We start from the raw sequence: 12,904 nt of genomic DNA, 5'->3' as shown, positions 1-12,904 counted from the left end.
CCCCTGTCCCCCCCAGACAAATTAGCAAGTTTAGACACAAAAGAGAAAACCACTGTAATGAATTAAATGTAAAATATTTCTCGGACTTTATGCCTGAACGGTACAACGTTGACCAATGACCCAGATAAACTTGGGACACATGCTTTTCCATCCCAAAAGCTATCTGGATAAAGGAAGGCTCGCAACCTTCGTGCTACCTCCCTGACGACACATCATCCCATCATTGAATAATATAATACAAACACTGACCTAGTTTAGAAGTGCAGATGAAAAGAAATGAAAACAGGATACATGACAACGGCAAGGAAACCATGGTAACTAGAAGAGAGGACTGTTTTGCTTACTTTATTTTGGTCAGAATAATCAGCAAGCTGAGCCTTTAGCTCTGTGAGCTCGGCCTCTAACAGACGGATTACTTCTTCATAGTCCATTTCCATGCCATGCGCCTGCCTCTGTGCGGCTTCAGCAAGATGAATCCGACTTCGGAGGGCTCTTGTTTCTTCAACTACAGCTTTGGCTTCCTAAAGATATAATGTCATTTTTAAAACAAACAAACAAAAAAAACAAGCAAACAAAAAACACTTGAAAACAAACAAACAAAACAAGCAAACAAAAAACAGTTGAAGTTTTAATTCTAAAAACGTAATCAATATACGTATGTTCTTCACTTTGTGGTTTGAAAGTATTTGTGTTATTTTATTACGTGAAGCTGCTGCTGAACAGTAATTTTTCCTTTGTAGATTTCTTGGGTAGTTTTCAGTATGGAACCTCTCACTTCATACACCGAGCATGACATTTTGAAAATAAGGAAAGTAGAAGAGAAATGAAACTGGAAAACAGAAGCATAAGAACTGTTTCAAAGGACAAAAAGAGCAGACTACTGCAAAACTCCACTGGGTGGTAGAGCTCATGCTCTAAGAAGGGTCTTGCAGCTTCCCCGGATGCTGCTGACAGATTTACAGTGTTGTGGGGCTTCTCCGTGGACCAAGCCTCAGGGGCCACAGTTTTTTCTCACAGACATCGGTCTAACTGCTACTCCTCCTTTTGGATTTAAACCAGAAGAATTCAACAGTAAAACATATAGCTATCTCTCTATGACACAATGCCTACAAGGTGTTTATGAAACCTGTTACATCTCAGATGCTTTATGTGTCTTTTCTTATTTAATCTTGGGAACGGCATTATTAAAAACCATTTTATACAGGAGGAAACAGAGAGACCATATAACCTGTCAAAAGGACACAGAGTAGTGCCAGAGTTGGAACCGGGTCTGCTTGGCTCCCACATTAATGCTTTTTTTTTTTTCCACCACATTATTCTGCCTCTAAATGACCGACAAACAAACAAAACACCATACACTAGCTACACCCTCCACCTTAGAAAGAGGATAGGGTAGCCAAAACCACTTACTCTCTCAAAATGTGCTTGGCACTGGGTCAAGGACAGTCCCCCAAGACACTGATGTAATTTAACATGGCAGGTATTATACTGTAAACCATTTGTTTTCTTTACTTGATGCAGAAATCTCTCTTGTTTGGAGTGGAACTTTCTGCTCCAATTGCCATGGCTAATATTCAACTGTGGCTATTTTAATTTTCGTGAAGCTGTTGTAGGACACTTGCTCTCATTTGAGCCTAACTACATATGAAGCACAGGAAAGGGTTAGGAATATAGACATATTCTTAAGGGTCAATTTTTCACTCATACATTCAATAAATACTTATTAAGTGCTTATGTATCAGGTTCTGTTCCAGGTAGTGGGGATACAGCACTAAATAAAACAGACAAAAAGCCTCTCCCTATCATCAGAGCATACATTCTAGTTGGGGGAGGGAAACAATAAATTAGGGAGGGAGTATCAGGAAGATCTCACTGAAGTAATATTTGATCAGAGATCTGCAGGAGGGCTGGAGGCATGATTTCCCAAGGAGGCAATAGTTTCTGCAAAGGCCCTGAGCTGGGACTGGGTGCTTTGTATCTTTGGAGAACAGCAAGGAGGCCAGAGGGACAGATGTAGAGAGTACTACGGGCAGGAAGAGGGGAGTAGTAGGACATGACGTTTGAGTGGTACCGGGAATGCGGGTGAGGGTAGGGTGGAGTGCAGACCTTAAGGGGCTTTCTAGGCTGATGTAAGGACTCTGGCTTTTACTCCAGGTGAGCTGGGAAGTTATTGGGGGTTTCTGAGCAGAGGAGTGATATGATCTGATTTAAATTTTAAGAGGATTACTTTTGATGCTGTATTGAGAGTAGAATAAAGTGGTGTGCCAGGTGGAAACATGGAGAAGAGGAACAGAGAAGGCAAAAGGTGACCGTAGCTTGGACAAAGTGACAGTGGTGGAGGTGGTGTGAAGTGGTTAGATTCTAAATATAGTTTGAAAGTACAGCTATGGGGATAATTCATCATCATTAACAACGTTAACTTAGTAGCTGCTTGTCCAGAGAACCACAGTATGTGGTAAAGACACAAAGCGGTAAAAGATCTTCTGTTTTCCTGGCTCATCTTAAAAGGTTAGGCACGACTTCGTTAAGAGAAGGACAGGAAGGTATGTCAGACAAAAAGGACAACGTGAACAAAGGAAGACAGGCAAGAAGAAATGTGGCGCATTTGAGAAACGAGACAAGACCCGTGTAAATGGAGCAGAGGGTTTCTACAGGAAAGTAATGGCATAAAAAAGGTTGGAAAGAGGGAAGAGGTCAGGCTCTGGTAGAAATGACAGGACAGACAGAAGAGCCTGTATCTGGGGAGGTCTTGAAGACTTTTAAACAGAAAATGACAGGAAAACACAGTGCTTTAGAAAGCTAAATCTGGCAGTGGGGTGCAACATGGATAGATAGGGCCAACCAACTCCCTACTATACCCCTGAAGCAAAAAACTTTATCTCATTGTATCTGAAGGTAATTGTCTTATAATAAAAGTGCCCTTTTAGAAAGAATTACCTGAGGAAAGTAAAGGACGTCTACTTAGCCCACCAGATCGGTTGGTTTTACCACCAGTGTCCCAGCCTGACCAACGTCACATCAGGCTGTTGCTGTACATAAGGGAGACAGGGGTTTTCTACCCGCTGGCACTGCTGAGTATTTTACATGGATCACCTCGGCTCATGTGCACACTGCTGTGTAAGGTACGTCCTGTTACTACCTACATTTTATAGATAGGGAACCGAAGCACAGAAAAATTAAGTTGCTCAAGATCACGAACTTAGTAAATGGCCCAGTGAGGATTTGAACCCTGGTATTCTAGTTCTGAAGGGTATGATCTTGACTACTACGTCATAATGCCTTTCCAACGACAAAAAAAATTGTTAAAGTCACTTGTAGATGACAGTATCATTTGTGACCAGCCCTGCATGGGCTGAGGATAAACGATTACAAAGTACTCAAACACATTCAAGCCTGCTACACCATTCCCATTTTCCATTCAATCAAGCTGGAAAAAAATATATCGCCTCTGAAGAGAAAGGGGAGGGGCAGAGAATTCTCCATAGCTGCAATGAAGAATAACTAATTTGATGATTTGTCTCCTTCACACTCACTTCATGCAGCTTTTATTCCCCTATAAAAACAGCACTTTTATTTTTGTTCAAAGAATGCTAGTTAATTAAATGAGGAATCTGGATGGAATTTATATAGCCATTATAGTGCACTGATGGTAATACCGTGTGAAATGCAGTTGGGTGGTAATAGAAGCAGAGGTTTTGATGCTGAATAAATTCGTGCTATTTCTTTTGTAAATGTATAACTGTCAGGCTGGTGAATGTGACCCCTTAGCAAGGTTCTAGCCTAATTCCCACTGAATGGCTGTTTAAAAGATTAGTGCATGGAAATGATGACGTTTAGAGGAAGCAGTGAAGAAAAGATAGCAGCGGTGTGCCGTATTTAGCAGTACACGATCACATAAGTTCAGTTTTTTCTTTTCCTCCCTGGCTGTCTTGTAATAAATAAATAACTGTAAAGCCTCCTATGTCAGTGACGAGCGAGCCAGGATTTTTCCAGTACCTCACCATGAGCTTGAAATCCCACCAGGGCAAATGCTGCAGTCAATTCGCTGATTTACTTGATATTAGGTAGAGTTTGATTCAGTTTTAATTCTTTTAGGTAGAGTTTGATTCAGTTTAGAAAGTTAGGTAATTGAAAAAAAAAAAAAAACAAGATGTAATAGTAAATCAGAAAAAAAGATTACTTTAGCATTATGCTTTTTAATGCTAAGCATATGATCAAACATGCTAGAAGAGAATCCTGAATCACGCAGTAAAATATCTGACAATTTTTTTTTGGTGATACTGATGAAATACCTTTAAATTATACGGTCCCTTTGTCAAACGAGGATTTTTCCACCTCATGATTTCACAATGAATCCTCAGGGAAGATCAGACCAAATTCTTCTTTAAAAATATAATCCAAACAAACAAAAGTCTGTGTATGTTACAAATGCTTTGAACTTGGCTATGTGACTGTGTTTGGACAAATATCCTATGTATTTTTCCATATAAAGTGCTTTTTCCCCACAAGGCAACATGATACTGAATTAAAAACATGGGCTTCAGATGAGACATACCTAGGTCAGAAACTTAGAGCTGTGATTTTTTTCTTTTTTCATTTTCTGGCTGTGTAATTCTGTCTCTAACACTCAGTTTGTTCATCTGTATAACAGAGAATAATACCACCTACTTTACAAGATCAAAACAGCTCTCACAAGAGGGTTAAAGAAACTATTACAGTTTTTGGTACAGTTTTTTTCTCTTTCCTCTTTACTACCTTTGGAAAATATATTTAATCACCCTCCTGATTAGAGAGCTCAAATACGTAATTTATTAAGGCTCGTCTGTGGCATTCAATTAATAATACCAGTTTGCGGATTTCAGAGAAGTTGTTTGGAAACATAGTATGCACCTGTCTTTTTAAAATGTTAGCAACAATTACGTAAAACCCTTTCCTCTTTAGTTATGAGTCCTAACGGCTCCCTGAAGTAGAAGGAAGAAGGATTAGCTGCAGTCGCACATTGTAATTAAGCTAGCACATCCACACTGCTAACCTTAGAAGTTCTATAAATCTTAAGGTAATCAGTAAATCTTTCAAAATGTCAATGGCTGACAGGAGAGAAAGGAGACTGGAAAGAGATGTATGTTCCATTGTAATGTGGCTTATGCTACCAAGCCCTGAAGGGTACTTCTCTTATCAGCTTCCTACGTCCACTCACTGGAAAATCCTTCCTGGTCTTGGTCCCACTAGAGCTTGTGAAAAAGACTGAGGGTGACCTGGGGGAGAGGGCTGTTCAAGGAAGTGTTTCAAAAACAAGTTACATCTAATTTTCGTAAAATATATACAGTGAAGCCTGTGAGAGCTGGGACTCAATGGGGCTGTCTTGTTTTTCCAAGTCTTGAAAGTCTTCCACCTTTGACAGGGTGCAGTCACCACTTCTCTATCATTCTTTATTTAGTTTTCCATCTCTGACAGCGTTCTGCCTTACATAGTGTCCATCTTTTGCAGGTCTTTACTGTATCTGATTTATTAAAATATGTATAGTATACCCTTCAATGGATGATCCCAAAGCAATCTCGAATACCTACAACGGTAGGTATTTCTGAATGAATTTACAACTGACCATTTAAGAATGAATGTATTTGGGGGAGAAAATTTATTCACAGAACTTTATACATGTCTCTGATAAGTGCTCTCCCCGTTCTCTTTTCCCACTCCTCTTCTACCCATACCTCCAGCTCCCTACTCCATCTCCTTACATAACCAGTTGTCAAGCACTCCACAATCTTCATTTATGATGTAGTTTGCAGCCATTCCTTAATTCTCATTCTCACCACATTACGGATGCATGTTTTTATCACCTCGTGCTTGAATACTCCAAGAATCACGTAAGTGATCTTCCTGCCTACTGTGTTCTTCACAATGTACCCTTCGAACTTCTGATGGGCTGATTTTCCTAAGATATTGTTCAAGTTCCACCATGTGTAACAAACCCTGAGAGCTACATGATAAAACACATCTTCAATCTCCACACTTCAAAACTCTTCACTACTTGTTCCAACTCAATCCTTCCAGCTTTAGTGCAACCAACGCTCTTACATGATTACCAAATCCAAGTGTATTAACTAACCGTATTTCCCAGACTGAACTCTCTCACCTCCACGATGCTTTTGATCACATCATTCCTTCCATTGGGGGTACCTTTTTTCTTCACCCAGTTCTCATCCTCCAGGCCTAGCTCAGATTCCATCTTCTCTAGTTTTCCTGGACCTGTTCAGCTTTGAATTGTCTCTCCCATCTTTTGTAATATCTGCTGTGTGTAATTAATCACATACTTCTGCATATCTCCTACTGCTATCTTGAACTGTCATTCAAATATTTTATCACCTAACTTTCTAAACTCAGAGAATCTTGACTGCCCAATTAGAACACAAGCTGTCTGGGAATGAAAGTCCTATCTACCATGAACAGATGGTCCACTTAACATAAAATGAGCGGATAATTGAGTTGACAATAAGCACATATGATGATTTGGTTTTTCATATGTAATAACTGTCTTAGAAATCTTATTAGTAAGAAGCTTCCATAGGAAAGTTCTTCATTAAAAGGTTTCAATTTTATGGGAATATTAGTAGAATTACATTTCATTTGAATAATCACAGTAACAACCATAAAACAGATAAACCATGCTATGGAAAAAGCACCATATAATGAAAAGCAAATCATGTCCTTATCCTCTCTTTATACACAACTGAAAAAAAATCCTTTTATGGTATTTACCAAGCAAATGAGATTCTCTCAAAACCAAATGGACTGAAAAAAAAGGTTGTGAAAGGACAGTTACACTTGATTGTGTTTGATAATTTTATTTTTTGGTTTTCCATTAAATATGTAAGATTAAATACACTGGTTTATATTTCTTTAAAAATGACAATTTTCCATCATGAGTCTCTTACGCTTTCAAGTGCCATGTAATCTTGAAGGTCCTTTCTAACGTCACCCAAATCTCTGATTCTATGTGGCAACTCTTTTTTGTAAAGCATATAATAATAAACAACGATTTTCTCTAGTTTGTGTGAAAAAGCAAAATCCTCACTTTACAAAGGAAGGTTTGGTTAAAGCTTTTTAGAGGAAAAGCAGGTCGATCAAATTATAATTAGCTCTAATTAACCCTCCCAAGAGCTGTCAACTTCTTTACCTGCAGCTGCCTGACTCTCCAAAAGGTGCAAAATTGATTTCTGCCTCTGAACATAAAAAAAAATCAAAGAAACAATATTCATTCTCCTTTATAAACAGAAGTTCCTAATCAAGGACAGACACACAAGTACATCTGATAAATTTTACTATGTGAAAGTTGTAGGTTTGCAATATAAATATTAATTAGTTAATCCCCCATTTTGAAGATATTTTTAACCCTGAACATCTATGTTTTGGTTTAGTGAGGGTTGACATCAAAAAAAAAAAAAAGATTTCCCTACTTCTTCAATTCTGGTTGCAAATAATACCCAAAGGAAACATTTATAGTATCAGATACTTCCTTTCATAATCAGTGTTTAAACTCTCTTCATTACAACATGGTATAGCTCAAAGGCTACTTTTCCAGATATTGAACAATTATAATTAATCTGAAGTTTGGGGTTTAATGGAGACCTGATTTCAGAACAGAAAATGTATTCATTCCGAATTAACTGTTAAAAAAAAAAGAGGGGATTAATTCAATACGAATCAATTTTTTTTATGATTTTTTTTGCTTATTTTGGAGGAATCTGACAGAGTTCTAAATTTGAATCTAAGTATCACAATAAGATTCTTAAGTTGATTTAGAAGAACAGATCATTGAAAACTGGAAAAAAAATTAGAAAGAAAAACAAACAAGATGGAACCTAGTCAAAGGATTTAAGACATACATAAAGCTACAGCAGCTGGTATTGGCCAAATAAGAGATAAAACATTCATTCAATTCACCCAATAAATATTTATTGACAAAGCAACTAGAAAGACCAGATATTCCCAAAGACCGTACGTTATGTGAGAATTTAAAACTATTTGGAAAAAAAAAAAAGTGTAAGGACCAGACTTAATGGTCTGACTGAAACTAGAAGGACCCCGGAGGTCATGGTCCCCAGACCTTCTGTTTGCCCAAGAGAGGAACCATTTCCAAAGCCAAGTTTTCAGCCAGGGATTGGACTGGACTATGGGATAGATAATGATACTGGTGAAGAGTGAGCTTCTTGGATCAAATAGACACATGAGACTATGTTGGCATCTCCTGTCCAGAAGGGAGATGAGAGGGCAGAGGGGGTCAGAAGCTGGCCAAATGGGCATGAAAATAGAGTGGAGGGAAGGAGTGTGCTGTCTTATTAGGGGGAGAGCAATTAGGAGTACATAGCAAGGTATACATAAATTTTTGTATGAGAGACTGACTCAATTTGTAAACTTTCACTTAAAGCACAATAAAAATTAAAAAAAAAAAAATAACGTAGACCCTCATTTCATATCATATACCAAACAAAAGAACTTCTTAGATGGGTTACATAAAGAAAAATATAGGTAAATATGCATCTAAAATCTGGCTAGGAATGAATTTTAAAAAGGTTATATAAAAAAGGAAAAATCACATAAAAGATTTGACAACATACAAATGCCTGTTTTTAAAAACTTTGAAAAGAATTAGAAAGGCAATTTGTTTATAAGGGAAAATATTTGCCCCACATTTGGTAGGAAAAGGGTTAATATACTTACGATGTAAAGAGATCTTATAAACTGATGGAAGAAAAAGGGGGAAACAGTTATTGATTAAGGATACAAAGGGAGGGAAGAGGAAAAAGCAGGAGTGGAAATGGGAAACGTGTTATGATGAAGGGTATGTGTTCAAGGGTGGCAGACAGACACCAGCAATCACACCAGGAAATCAGCTGCCTTTAATACTGAAGAACTGTGACAGAGTTCACAACTCAATTTAAAATCCACGGTCACAGACTATCTTAGACATCAACACATGAATGACAAGGAATCGAAGTAAAACATTTTCAAGCAGAGTGATTTATTTATGTGGGATTCGGCATGACTAGAGAAGCCTTGTTTTTAACTCTAAAAAAGTTTGTGAGTATATCATTTAACACAATGTCATGAGTCCTATATTGAAATAAAAGCACTGAAAGTGTTTTTCACACAGTAAACTGCCAAGATAAGAGTTTTATAGTATCAACTGCCTTATCACCACTTCCTCCTTGGGTAAAATTTACTAGTTTGTCAGCCAAATTAATATATATTGCTCTAACATTAAGAAACATACAATGTTTGGCATTTACAAAGATGTTTAAAATACACCCTGAAAGGTGCTCTCTTAGCAACCGCCTATGGGATTTTAGAGATCTGCATTTGTTTTTTGTTAAATAAGGAAAACAATAAGAAGTAACGGTAGCCTTGGTATACAAACATGTTTCTTAACAACTCTCCAGCTACACAGCACCAATTCTGAAATGCTTTCTAGGAAGTGACAGATTTGCTCTATTTTTCTTTTCTTTCCTTCTTTTACTAGACTGATGGTTTCTTTAAGACATATGTCTAGTTTTCACACAGCACTTTCATACAAAATGAATATTTAATAAATGTTTCTTAAATTCTCTTGCCAGGTCTTCCTTATGAGTAACAATAGGCATGTGTGAAGCAATTGATGAAAGAGTCTGATGAGTGGTCCCTGAACAGTCAGAGTCTGAGTGGCTTACAGGATGGAACCTAGAACCTTACCATCATCTATTCTAATGTGGCCAGCCAACTATAGGCAATACTATGATCAAATGAACTGGAAGGTTTCTATGAAGAATAAGATTACTTCCCTTCCAAATTCCTTCAACATGGGAAATTCTGTGATTCAAATTAATCTAACACAATTAAAATTGCATCTGTAGCTTGAATAGGAGAATAAAATTTCTCTCAGAATTCATAAGATGGTAAGATCTATTCTATATTAAATTTTTTTTTTTTTTTTGGAAATGAGAATTCAGAAACAGACACTTTTTGTTTGCCAATATTTGCTTAGGATGCTACGTTTACCTCGAGTGAATCACTAGGTATGGCTGGTGTCTGTGCAGACAGGAATGCCAACTGGGCTGTCCCAAAGCTATGTCCTCATGTTCCTTTTCCAAGCAGTCTCTCTTTACCTTAGGCAGTTTCTTGGACAGAGTCTAATGGTGGAGAACATACCATTTTCTGAATCACAAAAATGGAATTAATGGTGAAAAATAAATCCAATCAATTTTGTATAATAAGTTTCTCCATTCAGTTTGCTGTCAAAGCTCTTTAAGAGCTTTATAATCTTTTTTCTCAAAGAGGATTTTTTTTTTGCTTTTTTATTAACTGTTAATTTTGAGATAATTGTACATTCACATATAATTTTAAGAAAGAATACAAAGAGGTCCTGTGTTCTCTTCATTTAGACTCCCCCAATGGTTACATCTTGCATTAATATTGTACAACATCATAACCAGGAAATCGACATTGATATAACCCACCAACCTTATTCAGGTATCACCAGTTTGCATGCACTCAGCAATGAAAAGAACGGAACTACTGGTATACACAACAACTTGGATGGATCTCAAGGCAATGATGCTGAGTGAAAAAGGCCAATTCCAAAAAGTTAGGTACTGTATTTCATTTATATAACATTCTTGAGATGATAAAATTACAGATAGGGAGAAGAGATTAGTGGTTGCCAGGAGTTAGGGAAGCGGGTGGGATGGAAGGAGGTGGCTATGGCCATAAAAGAGCAGCATGAAGGATCCTTGTGAAGAGGGTTTTTAATACAAAATAAAAGTTGACATTCTGAGGTCACAAGCAACCATCTGAAATGGAAGCATAGGCACATTTTATTAGAGCACTCTACTAGGATAGAAATGACTAACAAATACATGTTTTTCTTTTTCTCTCTGAAGATGAGATGGCATCTTAGAATTCCCTCTAGTGTTATACTGAAAAAACTATAAAATATTCAGATGACTAGAGAAGAATAAAAAGTGAGTGGGAAGTCATATCAATTCTTAAAATTAGAGGCTTTACTGTTTAATAAATGCACAAAGGAATACAATCTCTAAAAGTGTAAAAATGTGAACATGTCCTCAGTTATTACTTATTGCCCCTCCCCACCTTTTTGACAGTTGAAACTGGGAGAATGTATTCACAATAAGCACAATTGTCAAGGAATTAGTATCAAAACGGCATAGAGATTTCTTATGCAAATAAGAACACAAATAATCCAATAAAACAAGGGGATGAGCCATTTCACCAAAGAAGAAATACATGTGGCCAAGAAAGCATCACTGGTGATCTGATCAGTGAAATATAAAGCAAGAATACAGTAGGGTACATTTTTATACCCATTCAATTGGCAAAAATTATAAAGTCTGACAATACCGCGTGTTGGAAAGGCTGTGGAGAGTGTAAACTGATGCAAGTTAGAAAACGGTTTGGCATTACCAAGTGCAACATTTACACACCCCATGACCCACCGAGTCTGCGCCTCAGGTAAAATAACCAAGAGTAACTGCAATAACTGCTCGCAAGTTTAACCAGAGACATGAAAACTTTGTCCATAGTAGCACAGTCCCCAATAGCAATAACCTGGAAAAAACATCATCTAGAAAATTGGTACACCAGAAAGGTGGCATTACGAGTCAGCGAAGAGAGTAAAAATCCTGCCAAGGCTGTAAGTCTTTATGGAAGCAGACTGCCACATCTGTCTCCCCCTGAGTGGCTAACCTTTCCATTAACAGCCGAACATTTAACCACTGCACCAACAAACAGGGCTCTGAGGAATGGCAGGTCTCTTCAATTATCTGTTTTGGGGCAACTTATTGTCTCTTTTAGGGATACATTTACTTAATCTGTTCTTAAAGTGTCCTTTGTTGCTTCATCCATAAACTAAGATAACTCACATGCTAGCTGCACCAGCTGTTACTAAGTTCTTTTTCAATTTTACTTATCCACAGAGAATCATGTGCTGATTTGACTTTACATTTCTGTCTCAGGACTTTGCCCTCTTCAAGCATGCAACCCAACCTTTGCACAGGTGAGGTCGACTACAATTGGGCTTATCTGAACGTAGAGAGATTGCCAAATGAATAATTTCCCATGTTTCTTTAGGGCAAAGACTGGTTCAGACAGGCTAAATATTTGACTTTTGGAGTGCACCAATTCATTGCTGCCTTAGGTCATAGCGCTATGCTGAAAGAAACTTTAAAAACAGCTTAAGTGTGAGAGTAGTTTTAGAAAGTTGATCAAAGGTAGTTGCTAGAAGAACGGCCCATGCCTGTTAAAAGTTGTTATAACTTGAAGAAAAAATAATAAGTGTAATTTCGTGGGAAATTATGCCCATGAATTTAAATGGTAAGGTTGGGTTATTCTCTAAGGCACAAATACTCATCAAAAAATATTTAGATTTTGGAGAACAGCATAGCCAATTCTTTACAGAACAGTGAGTTAGTATTCTGGTAGCCACTCCTGGTTGTCAAAAAATAATGGACTTGATCTTTCTGGTGAAAAAGGATCCATTTATAGCTTGTTCTTTCCTTTTTATTTATTTCTAGCCTACTCTCCTTTTCTTTCTCCTTTGTCCCTGCCTCCTTTTAGTTCCTCACTGTTTTTTTTTTTTTCAGGTCACTACACAAAATGAAGTTAAATGAATTCCCATAATTTAAAATAGCTAATACACCCTCCGCAAACAGTTAATGTGCTGGGCTGCTAACCAAAAGGTTGGTGGTTTGAGTACACGCAGAGGTCTGGTGATCTATAAAAAACTGGTCTCTGAAAACCCTCTGGGGCACAGTTCTACTCTGACACACATGGGTCACCATAAATCAGAATCAACTTGATGGCAACTGGTATTGCACCTTCAAAAGGGGAGATTATTCTGTTTTTAGGACCA

General features: G+C 37.6%; 1 protein-coding gene across 9 annotated transcripts in view; it reads right to left on the bottom strand.

Annotated features, from left to right (window-relative positions):
- STXBP4 (syntaxin binding protein 4) overlaps nucleotides 1-12,904 on the bottom strand; it is a 200,433-nt gene that overhangs the window by 101,985 nt on the left and 85,544 nt on the right. For 8 of the 9 annotated variants that reach the window (XM_064271257.1, XM_023553563.2, XM_003414609.4 and 5 more), the window contains one exon: nucleotides 345-521. In XM_064271257.1, coding sequence (XP_064127327.1) covers nucleotides 345-521 — 177 coding nt within the window. Of the gene's footprint in view, nucleotides 1-344; nucleotides 522-6,468; nucleotides 10,827-12,904 lie in introns of those variants that run through there. The other variant, XM_064271261.1, reaches the window with a different exon arrangement.

This window comes from Loxodonta africana, chromosome 18 (assembly GCF_030014295.1).
Source record: "Loxodonta africana isolate mLoxAfr1 chromosome 18, mLoxAfr1.hap2, whole genome shotgun sequence".
NCBI classification, from domain to species: domain Eukaryota; kingdom Metazoa; phylum Chordata; class Mammalia; order Proboscidea; family Elephantidae; genus Loxodonta; species Loxodonta africana.
This window is presented reverse-complemented; position numbering and strand designations above follow the sequence as displayed.